The following is a 15,345-nucleotide window of genomic DNA, read 5'->3' on the forward strand; positions in this document are numbered from 1 at the left end:
AGCTTGAGTTTTGTTTCACAATGACAAATTTCCAATGACAAAAACAAGCTTGTAAAATTTAGAAGAACAAAATTTTACTAATTTCACAATGAAGTGGTTACATTTATCCAACAAATTGTCTTTTGTCTCTTTTAGTAATGCTAACCTTCATTGATGTTTTGCTTGATGGCCTCCCCCATAAGGCAAACGTTGGTCTTAGCAGATTTGAACCTGTTAGTAGATTGTGGAGTCTGAAGTCTGAGCACATGCAGTGTACCTACCTCATTTCCCAGAAAGCCTATGTACCAGTGACCTGTGTTGATATGCTTTATTTGAAACTAGAGGCCAAATTTGAAAAGCTTTGTACAGGTAATGTTTAAACAAATGTATTTTTTTTTTAAAAAAATAACAGCTGCATTTGAATAATGTGAGTGGGTCTTTTTCAGGCACATTTAAATTGGCATTTTGTTGAAAAATTAATTGATTTTCAATCAACAAGGAACCTTTCTCATCATTCCATATGTTTGAAGATAGTAAATTAAACATTCTAATTGCTAACACTTTGAAATGGGGAGAGAAATGGTGTGTCTTTTCTTATTCTAATTTGATGAATTTTTTAAACAAGAAAACAAGTCGTATTATGCAGCCAAACTGAGTTTCTGAGGGAGATGGACAAGAACAAGAATATGAGGGGTAATGGAGAGGAGAGGAGGATAAGTATGGATGGATAATCAAGAGGAAGAATAATAATAGCAGAGTAACTGACGTGAGGGGGTGGGGTGGGGGGGCGGGGGAAACAAGGATTTTGTAGATAAAGTAAGAAAAGGGCGTTGAATAAGTAGTGCTAGTGATAGGAATAGAAGTACCAATGTATGCTGGTGGGAGAGAGAAGAGCCATGCTGCAGGTTACATTTATCCTGAAACACCCACCAAATATTTTCACTGTATCCTTTTCTTACTACAGTCTGAAACTTACATAATTAAGATGCTGTCAAAAGCAAACATCTGGCTTTTAAATATTCTCTTTCCACAAGTACATTCTTTGGAATAGCAATGTTCAAATTACCTTGCCATATCTGTATAGTATGTTTTCCACCGTGTTTCCCAAAAAATGCACGTTCTCCTCCATTTTCTTGGCACTCTCCTATCAGGAGCAAATTCACATATTTCCTTTAATCAATGATTACAACTTTACTGCCTCTATCCTATCATCCTCAATTACAAAAAGAAAGGATGTTAGGCTAAACCTTTAGAAAGCACTAGTGAGGCCTCAGCTGAAGAAGTGTATTACATTCTGTACACCAGCACTCATTTGTTAAAGGCACATCACACTCGACTAACTTGAGCAAGCTCGTTGGTGGCGTAATGGTGCATTACTCCACCAACGTGAGGTTGGTGAAGTAAGGGACGCGAGGTTGATGTTATGTAAATAGACTTTCAAAAGGCATGTGACATGTTATAGATTTAGAAAAATTAAAGGACGTGGATTTAAAGAGACAATGTCAGCATGTGGATACCGAGTTGGCGAAGGGTCAGAAAGCAAGTGTTGCACTGAACGTTTGTTTTCCACACTGGAGGGAAGTACACAGAGGTGGCCACAGGATTCCATAATGCAGTGAGTGGTTAGGATCTGAGAGTGTGGGGGAGGCAGATCCAACCATGGCTTTCAAAAGTGAATCAGATAAGCAACCAAACAGCAATGGCACGGCAATGGGAAAAGGTTGGAGGAGTAGGATTAGTGAATTGTTTTCAGAGAGAGCTGGCACCGCATGAAGGGATGAAAGGTCACCTTTTGTGCTATAACCATCCTGTGAAGTTCCAAGTCCAAATTCAAATGACAGTCAGCTGAACATTAACTAGTTTACCTGCCTGTTCCAATGAGATTTTTTGGCAGAGATCTGCCCTATTTAGTATCCTGAGGAGTCAATATGGGCCAGAGAGCTTACTCCCTGAAAACATTTCTCCTTTTATGACAATTTTACTTCAAAATGCCTTCATCAAACTCTGCTTCACCTGAAATCTACATTTAAATTCAATTGTCTAATGCCAGGAGAAAACAATAATCGCAATAAACCATGGATTTAAATTTATAATGGAAAATGTATGAAACTTCAATCACCAATACATCGGTAACAAACCTAGAATACCACTCAATAGAACACAATTTGAATTACTCAGTATTCTAAATTAGTGACCAAACACTGGGCTTGGCATTACATCCCACTCACTCCATAAATACACAAAAGATATCTATATATAAATTCTTAGGGCAAAGAAATATTGAAGTCTTTAATTATATAAAGTGGCTAATGACCTATTCTGCTTGTTCAATATTGGTTTCAGTAAATGATAATAAGGCCGGACAAACTAGGGTCGTTTTCTCTGGAACAGCAGAGACTGAGGGGAGACCAGATAGAAGTCTATGAAATTACGAGGGGTGATAGGATTGACAGTCAGAATCTTTTCCCCAGAGTTGAAATGTCTAATACTAGGGAGTATGCACTTATGGTGAAAGGGGGAAGATTCAAAAGGAGATGTGAGGGGCACATTTTTTTTTAAACACAGTGTGGTAGGTGTCTGGAACGCCCTGTTGGGGAGGTGGTCTTGGAGGCAGATACAATAGGGGCATTAAAGGAGCTTTCAGATGAGCACATGAATATGCAAGGAATAGAGGGATATAGAAGAAGGGCTTAGTTTAATTTAACATCTGTTTGGCCAATATAGCCAATCCACTTAACCAACACATCGTTTGGCTGTGAGGAGAAACCTACAGAAATCCATATGACAAATCTGCAAACTCCATTAAGACAGGGATCCAAGCTGTGAATCGAACCCGGGTCCCTGGCACTGAGACAGCAGCGCTAACCACGGTGCCATCGTACTGCCCCACAACATTGCTGAAGGGCCTCTTCCTGTGCTGAACTGTTCTATGCCCTCAGTACATCCCAAAAAAATCATCTTAAATAAAGACCAGAAATAGTGATTTATAGGAATAAGTACCTCCAAACTAGGGTGCACCACACCGTCTTTGCCTGTAAGGCCGTAATCTACTCTTTTGTTAAAAGAATTTCCCAATCTTTTTCCTAAAATCTCCAACACAACTCCGACGTTTCCTTTCTTCATCTCTCTGAAAGCGAACAGAAAAACCTCATGACTTAAAAGTGAGGATCAAAAAGAAATTGCAAAGCCAAGAAATTGCAAGGCTAATGAATGTAGTTCCAGTGGTGATGTAACAGAGATTGTCAATAGTGCACAAGGACCCAGCAAACTGGAAATGAGATGGATGACCAGTAATTCCATTTTGTCTGGTAGGGCTGTTTGGGGAATAGCGTTAGCTAAGTGCGTTTGTTTCTGCACAAAGTGTCATAGTGGACATGCTTTTAAATTCTGCAGCATGGCTTCAACCAGAGCTTTCTGACTAGAAGCGAGGATGCTACCAAGTTATTGTGAATACCACTTGAAAAGCTGACAACTTTATTAAAAATTCTCAATGTGGTGTAGCAATTACTGGAACCCAAAGCCATTAACCAAGCAGGTAGGGGTATTAATCACTGGGAAAAAGTTATGCGTATTATTTGGTTAAATTTTAGGTTTATGGTTTGCATCTTGTTTTAAGGTATCTAAAATAGAATATCAAGAGTTTCTATAATGAACCCACATGGCAGGAGAAAACTCATGAGAAGCAAAAGTACATAATTAGCAGAGCCTATATAAACAGAAAAGATCTCAACAAGAAAATAATTTTCACACTTCTCAGAAAAAAATCTTATTAAACAGGAATGAACACAGCATGCTTTGTAGCCAGCATCTTCCTCCATCCCATTCCCGTGTAGAGTCCAGATTCAATAAAATTCAAGCACTTGAAAAAAATTGGAATTTCTGAATTTATTCAAGTTATGAATGTTCCAAAATTATCTGAATAACTCCAAGTGTTTAACCTGTTTAGATGTCCCGACTTCTAAGAGCACTTCCTTACCATGTCTGCCTGATATTTTCATTTAATATAGCATTTCTTTCCCAACTTAGCTGGAAATATTGAACAATTGCTGAAAGAATTGCATCAAGCTGATTCAAACCCATTCTATTTAACTTTTTGGCCTTTGTTACCCAATTATACTTCGCAACATAGTACTACAACATCTCTTGTTTTGTCGTCTGTCCATGTTTCAGATTTTTGTCCTAACTTAAATACTAAAAGCTTTGTTTTATCAGTACAAATCTCAAACTGACCATTCTCCAGGAGTTTTAATTTGTTCCACTACAAGGATTTATACGACAGTTTTAGCTATGCATCGACGTTGCAACTGTAGTGCAATTACAGCCTTAAATCAGCTCCAATTTCCTTCAATTACAGAATATTGGGACAATTGATAAACCATTCAGGTTTAAAATGAGCACAATTAAGGCCACTAACTCTAGGGTCAGGGTTCAGTACTCTGATTACAATGAAACTGGAGTTAAAGTCTAAAGTTACATCATTCACAGTTGACTCAATAGAATAACAAACCAATTCTACACAGCTACTCAGTAACTACACAAGCATGGATTTTTTTTTTGGGGCAGGGGGAAGTGGTTTGGAAGGAAGGCCTTTTGAACAAAGTGAAAAATTGTTAGGACCTACGTACTTTATTTTTCCGGTAAGGATTTTTCCTGCATGCTGCAAACCAGTCAAGGCCACATACATCCGTAGAATTTCATTAGTCCCCTGCAAAACATGAAAAAAAAGCAAATCAATAGATCAAAACAAAATGGAAGCAATCCAATAATTTTTATAAGTTGTAATTATGAGATACATTTGATAATGTCAACTAGTAAAAAGACTTGATTCAAAATGTTATTTGTGTAGAACAGACACCAAATTTCACAACCTATTACACTTGTTATTCGGTATAATCTCACTCCGTCATACCCAGACAGGTCAGTATACAGCAATTTGATAGTGCTGCCAAACACCACAGCCATACTATCGATCACACTAAGCGATGTTTATATTAATTTGTCATGATTCATCGTGTACATCAGCGGCCATTCCAGAGATTTATGTTTTCATCAAGTCACTTCTTGAAATTGAGGTTTTGTAATCCGCATTTAAAATATTAACCTCTCCTGACTGAACAAAAGCTGCAAAACTTGGCTCTGTCGTGCTACTGCCGCCAGTGCTATGGAAATCCTAAAGTCTTTGACTGCCACATGTTCCCGGCCATTGCCGATGAGGCCTGCGCTGTGTACCAATGCTGGGCAGGGCACAAACACAGTTGTCATGTCAGGAGTGGTCAGATCATGATGTCCAAACGCCTTTCCAGTCAATTTGATGCATGCTGTGGAAATTTGGACCATACAGGCCCAGCGTACACACGTACTGAGCACTTGCAACTGAACATTTGCACAAGGGACACCACACTAGTGCAATTCAGCCACTAGGCTTGCAATGAGATGTTTCTGGCAAGCTTCTATTGGGGCAAAGTTTGTGCAGGTACTGTATCTTGTTTGTAGAGGTCAACTGGTGAATTGGTGCATCCATTCAGGGGTGCTGATACTGACATTGTGTCAGAACCAGGGCACATGAATGATGCTATCCTGTGAGTGGGCAGGTTATGTCCGTCAGTACAAATGTCACTCCCCAGGGTGGCACGTCATCCAAGGAAAATGGAAGTTACCCAATAATTTTTTAAAAATTGTAATTGTGATATAAATTTGACGCGCCAACTTGCACAAAACCCTAGTAATCTGCTGGGACACAGATCTTTTAAAATTTCTTTATTCATAGGATGTGGGTGTCACTGGCTACACTAGTATCTATTGCCCATCCTAGATGCTACCTTCTTCAAAAGGACCTGCAGCCTCACACCAGAATGAGGATGGTACTGCCAGTGGCCATAAGGTTCACAGTTACATTAAACTTTTATATGACTGGTTTATTCTCGGGTGGATGCAACAACAATCAGCATCTCTCAATTGAATGTGATATGGGAGGCACTACATCTCTGGACAGGCAATAAATTGCCCATGAGAAGGTAGCGAGCTTCATTCTTGAACCGCTGCAGTCCATGTGGTGTCGGTACACCCACAGTGCTGTCAGGAAGGGAGCTTCAGGGTTTTAATCCAGTGACAGTGAAGGAACGGCTACATAGTTCCAAGTTATGCGCATAACTTGGAGGGAATCTTTCAGGTTCTGGTGTTCTCATGCATCCACTGCCTTTGTCCTTCCAAGTGGTAGAGGTCTGGAAGGCAAAGAGTTGCTGAGTTCCTGCAGTGCATCTTGTGGATAGCACACACCACTGCAACTGTGAATTGGTGATGGAGGGAATGAACGTTTAAGGTTGTGGATGGGATGACAATCAAGTGAGCTGCTTTGTTCTGGTTGGTGTCAAGATTTTTGAGTTCTGTCAGAGCTGCACTTAGCCAAGCATGTGGCGAGTATGCTATCACACTCCTGACTTGTGACTTGTAAATAGAGCGGACTGATTATGATGAGTCAGAAGGGGAGTTACATGCCGCAGAATTCCCAGCTCTGACCTGCGCTCAAGCCACAATAGTTGCATGGCTGGTCCAATTCAGTTTCTGCTCATTGGCAACCCTCAGCATGTTCACAATGGAAAAGTCAGCAATGGTAATGCTGTTGAATGTTAACAGGAGTTGGTTAGATTCTCTCTTGCTGGAAATGGTTATTGGCACTTGTGTGGTACAAATGTTACTTCCCAATTACCAGCTCAAGTCTGAATATTGTATAGGTCTTGCTGCATACGGACAGGCACTGCCTCATTATCTGAGGAGTCACAAATGGTACTGAACATTGTGCAACAGCAAACATCTCCATTTCTGGCCTAATGATAGAGGGAAGGTCATGGATGAAAAAGCTGAAGTTGGTTGAGCCTTGGACACTACACAAGATGGTAATCAATAGGTTTCCTTGCCCATGTTTGATCTGACCGTGTATAACTATATAGGCTGTTTGGTGTGGGACAGCATTCACAATCCAGATTGGTGAACTGCTGTTGGAGTCTGCATGTCCCTTTAAACACTGAGAGACAGTCATAATGTCAGCAGTCGATGCCTGTGTGGCAGCCTGTTTGCATCTCGGGTAGAGAGTTCACTGCAGCATTGAAATATTGAGTGGCTTCCACCTCTGCTGGAGTGAAAGCTGAGTCAGTGACTGAGACTGCAAGAGCTGCCCTGTAGGTGGCCTTCATTCCTACATTGGAAAGGATGAGCTCTTAGCATTACGTGATGTTATGTGTCATGTTGGAACCAAACTCCTCCGTGCTTCTCGACAGTGACATGAGGATGTCTTGGCAAGTCTGCCAGAGCACCAAACATCCCGGTGTATGTCCTCTGATGTTCTTCTGTATGCCACTATCAAAATTCTTACTCAGGTTTCCAATAGCAAAATTTGTCTGTTGCCACAAACTCCAGAAAGTCATCTTGGCCTTGCTACAGTCTACTCATGTCCGGGTGACTCAAGGGTGCAGGTCCTGACTCTATCTCATCTTCTAAAGTTTACACAACACCAAAATCTGAGCTTCAGGAATGTCAGATCAAGTGACTGTACATCTTCACCAGTAGTGTGGTGTTGTTCTCTTTTGGACTCCTGAGGCTATGGTTGGGCAGTTGGCAACACTAGTATCTGAAAGCAAAAAATCAGAAGGGAAGAGATGTGTTGAAGGAAAGACTGGGTGCGTACAGTAAAATGCAACAGCTCCATGGACATACCATATGCAGCTTGCACCCCATATCAGATAGCAGGAAGACAGCAAGTTGGGAGCCAAGAAGTTACATAAGGCAGTGATATACCATTTCCCCTTGATGCTCTCAGGAATGCCTGATGCAATAGGCTCTGTTGTAGCTGGCCCCATGATGTGCAACATCTCGTCCTCCCCACACACACACACCCACATGGAATTTAGGAGTGCAAACGCACTGGTCTTCAATAGTTCTGTTACCTTCGATTACGAGTCACTTTGCCTTACAACAGAAAAGGAAAAATGTCAGTGATTGTGTTGCATTATGTCTGGTGACAAGCCTGCTAAACTGAAGTGGCAGCACAGTGATTGGCAACGCTGCCTCACAGCACCAGGGACCCAAGTTCGATACCCGACTTGGATCCCTGTCTGTGTGGAGTTTGCACATTCTCCCCATGTTTGTGTGGGTTCCTCTGGGTGCTCCAGTTTCCTTCCACAGTTCAAAGATGTGCGGGTTAGGTGGATTGCCTATGCTAAATTGCCCTTTAGTGCCAGGGTAAATTTATGGGGCTAGGGCCTGGGTGGGATTGTGGTCGGTGGAGACTCGATGGGCCGAATGGCCTCCTTCGGCACTGTAGGATTCTATGATCCTTGGAGGCAACGAGATGAGTGTGAGGCTGACATCATTGGAAGGTTTGAGAGTGTGACACGGAGTATCTGAATCTTAGTGCTGACTACTGGGGGCAGCAGATGAGTCAGTGTTTGGAATATGGCAAATTAACCAGATTGTGGCTGGGAGATGTTGTGAGAACATACATTCGATGGCTGAGTCACTGAATAATTTGCAGCATTGTTGCCCGGGCCTCAAGATCAGGCTCCAGGAGTTAACTCATCTTTTCAGAAGGTGCTCTTTGATGGCCTCTTTCACTGAATTGTATACCTGTGAGCCTTCTCTTTGCCTCAAATTCCAGACAGTCGCAATACTAGCAGTCAGCAACAGCTTCCTTTCAGCTTGCCTTTAAAATTCACTAATGTCCTTGAGGGAAAGAAATCTGCTGTCCTGGTCTGGCTAATGTGTGACTCTAGATTCACAACAATGTGGTTGACTCTTAACTGCCCTCTGAAATAACCCAGCAACTCAGTCAGTTGTATTAAATCACTGTAGAAAAACAATGAGGAATGAAACCAGACAGACCACCCAACATTGACCTAGGCACCAGATAGAATGGTACACCTAGCTCTGTGACTGTAACTACAGCACATGGACTGCAAAAGTTCAAGAAGGTAGCTCACCACCTCCTTGTCAAGGGCAACTAGCGATGAGCAATAAATGCTGGGCTAGCCAGTGATGCCCACATTCCATTAAAGAATGAAAACAAAAGCTCAAGGCTAGCTCAAATGTGTTCTAGCCTTCCTGCTGAACATTCAGACAACCAGATACATGGGTTTTGCCTGGCTGAATGTGATAATCAGGTAGATTGATGCTTGCATACTGTTTGTCCAACAAAACTGCCCAAAACTGGGCAGACTGCAAATCATGACCTCTGTGTCTGAAAACAAGAGCAGATGAAATTTTAGCCTTATGTTTGCCTCTTGCCTGCTTGTTGCGTTGATGCCATAACTCTTTCATGACAGGTCAAAACTGCACAGCTCTACAGTACCCAAGTTTCTATCATCAGACTACACGTCTGTTGAGTAAACGATAGAAAGCATTGTGTTTCTCAGCAGGAGATATTTATTAATGACAGTAGGGATTTGAATGTACTGCAGGCTGCCAGTTTCTGTCAAAAACAAGTACAATTATGCTTGATCTTTGAGACAGGAGAAGTTAGTTTTCCATTAAAAAATGGCAAAATGCAGGTTCTTTACTTAGTTGTTCAGCAGGTTCATCACAAGAGGGGTTTGGAAACATATCTTGAATCTATAAATCTAATTACTACTACATATATGAGATAAAGCAAACAAAACTTAATTGATGTTAGTATCTGAACAAACTGAAATGCACACTAAAAAACACTATTTAAAAATCTGAGGATGCACACAAATCAGTGAATATGTTGGCAAAATCCACTAAAGTTTCAACTTTTATTACCTTCTACTTGTTGAAAAAGGTTTTTTGTTAAATTAGCTACACATAATTGCCTGGCTAAGTAACAGCTCTCCATTCTGCAACATATTCAACCATCAGTTATAATTATCATTAAATTTAATGTCCAGACAACTGAGTTTTCAGCTTACCTCAAAAATCAGAAGTATTCTGCTGTCCCTGAGGAATCGTTCGTAAGGGTAATCTTTCATGTAGCCAAGGCCTCCCAGGATCTGCAATGCTTCACTAATGCATACCCAGGCCCCCTCAGAACTGTAAATCTGATCATAAGGCCAAGTCAGTTAGTAATCACCAGGGTTAGGCACACTGCACAAATAGAATCATCGTACTATCATAGAATCTCTACAGTGCAGTAGGATGCCATTTTTAAAAGTAAAGTTTATTTATTAGTCACAAGTAAGGCTTACATTAACACTGCAATGAAATTGCTGTGAAATTCCCCAAGTCGCCACACTCCAGCACCTGTCTGGGCCAACACACCTAACCAGTATGTCTTTCAGACTGTGGGCAGAAAGTGCAGAACCCAGAGGAAACACACGCAGGCATGGAGAGAACATGCAAACTCCACATAAACAGTGACCCAAAGTTGGGAATCGGACTCAGGTCCCTGGCACTGTGAGCCAGCAGTGCCAACCACTATGCCACCCCTGCTAATGACTGTGCCATAGAATGTATCCGTCACATAGAACAGCCAGGATATTTAAGAGTTTTTTTTTAAAAGTGATGATTGGAATTTAGTGGCATTTTGGAAAAATGGTGACTATAATAATTGAAGATTATAATCATAGTTCTTTGTGACATTTGTTTTATTGAAAGGAAGATCGAATAACAAGACACTCTTGGCCCCATATCACACAGTAAGTAATACACTCAATTATGCAGATACAAAGTTAGAGATGTGAACATTATAAAGCAGGAACACTAATTTAGTATTCCATTATCAATAGCTAAAAAAATGTCACGTCCTGTCACCAGCTGCCAACAGGAAAATGATAGGAAAACAATAACTCCCAACATTTGCTTGGGGCCTGGCAAAGAACTTTTTAATTAAACCCACAGTTGTTTAATCCAGTTATATAGTTCACACTTTGACACTACATAGGATTGACATTTTACAAGTGTACATATTGTTTCTGGATATTGACGTGGTGAGTTTAATTACTCATGCGTCTAAACTAATTTGCATGTAAAATGCAGCACATTTTTATATGAACACAATTCCTCTTCCTGATCAAATGTCACACATCACAAATGAAATCATCTTAACCAGTTTCATAAGAATAATTTTAAATTGCAGTTCACTACCTTCACCATGGCTGCTTCGACAGAACAATCTGGTTCTCCTGGCCGATCCATCATTCCTGCTGTCAAGTAAGCCATGCTCTCCATTACATATGCCTGCATTGCCATCAGCGTAAATTTCTCCTAGAAGAAACCTCAATGGTTAAGATACATGAAAATTGACCAGTAAACTAAGACCAATATTATCTTCAGGCACACCAAAATACTATTCCTACTGTTCACTATTCGCAAAACAAGAATGCTGTATTCATTTTAAATAATGGGAGTCAAAAATTAGTTCCAAAATGATTCTGGGCTGACTGGCCCTGGCAGAACTCAAACTGAGAATCAGTGGGCAGGTTGTTGCTGAGCAGGTGCCACTTGGTAGCACTGTCAACAACACTCCCTATCACTTTTCTACTGATTGAGAGCAAGCTGGTGGGACAGAAATCGACCCAATTAGATTTGTCTTGCTTTCTGTGGGCAGAACATATCTGGACAATTTTCTACATTGTCGGGGAAATGCCAGTGTTACAGATTTTTCTGGAGCACAAGTCTTTACTGCTACAGCTAAGATGCTGTCAGGGGGTCCACAACTTCTGCAGAGTTCACTACCAGCAACACTGTAATTAGTAGATGTATCTGCAACAGGTAGACAGGTGAAGATGAAATCAAGCAGTTTTCCCTGATTGGTATTCTCACCACTTGCTGCAGTCCCAGCCTAGCAGTTGTGTTCTTCAGGGCTCTGCCAGCTCAGTCAATAATGGTATATTATCAATTGTCACTTTGCAAATTTGCACAGTGAAAAATGAAGAAAGAAGCTCCTGTCTCTAGGACTTCAGCATATTGTCACTAAGGTTGGCTACACAGGAAATATGCACCAATGTATGTCTACACATGAAAAGTTACTAAATAGTAAACAACGAAAGGACAACTTTCTGCAATATTAAGAATTCACCGTTGCAAAATGAAGATATTCAATTATCTCAATTCTGGGTACTAGTTTTAAAGGCCACTTCATTCTAAAATGGCTCATTAAGCAGCTAATCATCAATAGTAATTATTTGTAAAAACAATTTTAAAAAGATGCACCTGAATCAGTCCAAACTCACTCAGCTTCCTGTCAAATTGTTTACGGGTACAAGCATATTCGGCTGTCATCTCTACAAAAATACAAAAAGCAAAATGAAGATTTGAATTTTTAATCACACCTTATCCCAGCCCTCAGAAATATTGCTGTGTTTCACAATTAAATTAACAATAGTTAGTGCCCTTTACGTACATAAGTACAGTAGCACATTTTGATCCCAATATTTTCAATGAGTCTGACTAGCTAATCTATTTTTGGGAAGAGCGCAGGCCAGGAAACATGTTAAACCCACTACTCTTCTTTGGCTAGTACCAAGGGATTCCTAACATCTTCCCAAGCTAACAGAAAAGTGCTTCTAGTTTAATCCAGTTTTAGCTCAGAAGGGTTGCCTAGTTTTATGGTAGGGTTGGATGGTCTTCTGTTTACAGTATGAACTAGAAGTCTGGAGACTGCAAGTTCAATTTCTACCATGACAAATTATGAAGTCTGGACTGGGCAGATCAGTAAAACTATGAGGTCATCAGACAAACTACTAGCTCAACAAGTAGAACTAGTTCAGCAGCGTTCCTCAGGAAAGAGAACCTGATTCCAGTTTAAATTGTGAGATTGACTCTTAATGCCTTGAATATGTTTAAAAAAAAACACAGCTCACCATTTGACATTGTTCTCTGAAGCAAAGAGCAAGAACTCAGATGGCTGTGTTGCATGCCCAGTGCCAGGGTTCAAGGCTGGAGAGTAACTTCAATGAGGAGAGGGGAATTATGCAGGGACCAACAACATAGGTAGAACCAAGAAAGACGTTCTGCAAACAGAGTACGAGGAGCTCGGTCTTAAATTAAAAGGCAGAATTGTAAAGGTAATAATGTCTGGATTATTACTTGAGCCAAGTGCAAACTGACAGAGGGTACATAAAACTAGAGATGGCTCAAAGACTGGTATGGGAGAAGTGGGTTCCAAATTGTGGGGCAATGGCACCAGTACAGAGCAAAGTTGGGGCTATTGTCGAGACAATCGACCTGAACCATGCTAGGACTAGCATTCCAGTGAACCACATAACTAGGAAAGTTAAGAGGGTTTAAAACTAAATAGTGGGGCAAAAGATCAAATTTGGGAAGATGTGGTAAATTAAAGAGTACAGAAAAGGCAAGAGAGAAAGGTACTAATACGGGAAATGATAAACAGACCATGGCAAAAAGAGACAGAATGTAGAGGGAGTAAAAGTCTAAGAATAAATTAGCAGATAAGGCTCGACATTACAAAAATAATCAAAGGACAAAACTGAAGGCTCCGTAGCTGAACGCACACAGAAGCCGAAACAAAACCGATGAACCGAGAGCACAATTAGAAATAAATATGACCTGATAGTCATAACAGAGACATCGTTGCAGGATGATAACAGATTGGAACTTGAATATTGAAGGGTAGATGACAGTTAGGGTGAACACAAAGTTAGGAAAAGGTGATTGGGGAGCCTCTAATAATAGTATTAGCACATTAGAAAAGGATGATCTAAGTTCAGGTAACCAGGATGTAGAAACGGTTTGGGTAGAGATGTGAAATAATGAAGGAAACAAGTCAGTTGTGAGAATGGTGTATAAGCCCCCTAACAGTAGCAGTAGGATAAGGTATAAAGAAAGAAATAATGGGAATTTGTCAGGAGAGTATGGCATAGAATGTTTTCAGGATAATTTTTTGGAACAGCTTGTTCTGGCGCCAACCAGACAGCACGCTATATTTGACCTGCAATTATCCAATAAGATGGAATTAATTATTGACCTCATAGTTAAGACACTATGATAGCAGCAATCATAACATAATTGAATTTTCCATTCAATAGAGGGAGATGAGAGTGGGCAGAGAAGGCTAGAGGAGCCAAATGTTTACTCTTGCTCCAAATTTACATGTTCACATGCACTAATCTTTCAGGTCAACTGGGGAAGGGCAACGTATGCGGTCTTGTTAAATCAAACAGGTCTTGAAGTGTTAAATAAAAGAAAATCATACTTAAACTGTGCAGTAGGACTGAGAGGTGAAAGCGTTACGTACAGGTAAAGTTGATATTTATTCAGTTTTTAGTTAGTCAGTGGAATATTCATTTTTATAATCTCACCAATAAGCTTTTTGATCATTCCTGCAGATGCACTCCCCATGCTAAATCGTCCACTATTCAAGATCCTCATGGCCACCTGGAGGAGATCAGAAGAAAGAATTAATATGATTTTTATCAAAATTACTATTGTGTAAAGCATAACATCCATCAGTCCAAAATTCAATACAAAAAAAAAACTTGATACAAAATTGCTTTGGCACAAACGAGCCAAGTTGTAAGTGATCATGGTCCATATTATGTGCTATTCCATGCCGCCTCTAAAACAGCTACATTTTAATGCAACAAATACAAGTTATTTTTCCCTTTTTCAGTACAAATCCTAACAGTACCACTTTTTAAATCATGTATGATTCTCTCAACTAAGATGCCTCTTATTAATATCAACCAGAAATAATAAGCAGAACAAGTGCACATTTACCAGAATGATACCGGGGTGAGCGACTTAAGTTGTGAAGAGCCTTCACAAGAAACATTACCAAATTCTCCCTATCCTTTTGGACAGTAAAAAAGAAATTTATTTCACTGGAAGGAAGGTCAGTAACCAGGAGGACATAGATTTAAAATCATTGGCAAAAGGATTCAGAATGCATAGCTTTAATTGCAACTTCCAAAAGCAAAGTGAAAAATTTGTTGGGTAGTGGAGACTGAGCAGAGGTGTGGAACTAATTACATAGCTCTTTCAAAGAGCAGGCCTGGGTATGATGGGTCAATTGGGCTTCTTCCACGCTGTATGATTTAATTAAATTAGTTTTTCTACAGATAGTAGAAGCCCATATAAAACAAACTCATTCACTCGTAACTAAGTTTTTGGGATGTGACGCTTTATATAAGCAACGATGGTTATGCTTGTAGCTATACTTGTGGTGTACCCAGTTCTCTAAATTGGTACCAATGCATGTACAGATACCTAGTTCTGTATATTGCAGGTTGGCACCAGCTACAGTCTTCTGTTCTGTTTGGTGTGGTGCATAGTCACATCACAACTGATCAGGCGCAGTACTATAATGGTGATTATTAATTACCATCCAATTATCGCAACATTGGCATTTGTTTTAAGCAATTAATTCTAATTGAACTCTATTATTTGATTTGGGATGAA

At 40.2% G+C, this 15,345-nt stretch overlaps 1 protein-coding gene across 1 annotated transcript in view; it reads right to left on the reverse strand.

Moving 5' to 3' along the window:
• The window catches only part of acad9 (acyl-CoA dehydrogenase family, member 9), a 54,272-nt gene that overhangs the window by 8,394 nt on the left and 30,533 nt on the right, over positions 1-15,345 (reverse strand). Inside the window, exons 9-15 of the mRNA XM_080182191.1 lie at positions 14,247-14,322; positions 12,139-12,209; positions 11,071-11,190; positions 9,897-10,025; positions 4,605-4,684; positions 2,980-3,106; positions 1,046-1,123 (exon numbers count right to left, since the gene is read on the reverse strand). Of these exons, the coding sequence (XP_080038317.1) occupies positions 1,046-1,123; positions 2,980-3,106; positions 4,605-4,684; positions 9,897-10,025; positions 11,071-11,190; positions 12,139-12,209; positions 14,247-14,322 (681 nt within the window). The remainder of the gene's footprint in view (positions 1-1,045; positions 1,124-2,979; positions 3,107-4,604; positions 4,685-9,896; positions 10,026-11,070; positions 11,191-12,138; positions 12,210-14,246; positions 14,323-15,345) is intronic.

The sequence above is a fragment of the Carcharhinus amblyrhynchos genome, chromosome 3 (genome assembly GCF_965287045.1).
Source record: "Carcharhinus amblyrhynchos chromosome 3, sCarAmb.v2.hapA, whole genome shotgun sequence".
Taxonomy (NCBI): domain Eukaryota; kingdom Metazoa; phylum Chordata; class Chondrichthyes; order Carcharhiniformes; family Carcharhinidae; genus Carcharhinus; species Carcharhinus amblyrhynchos.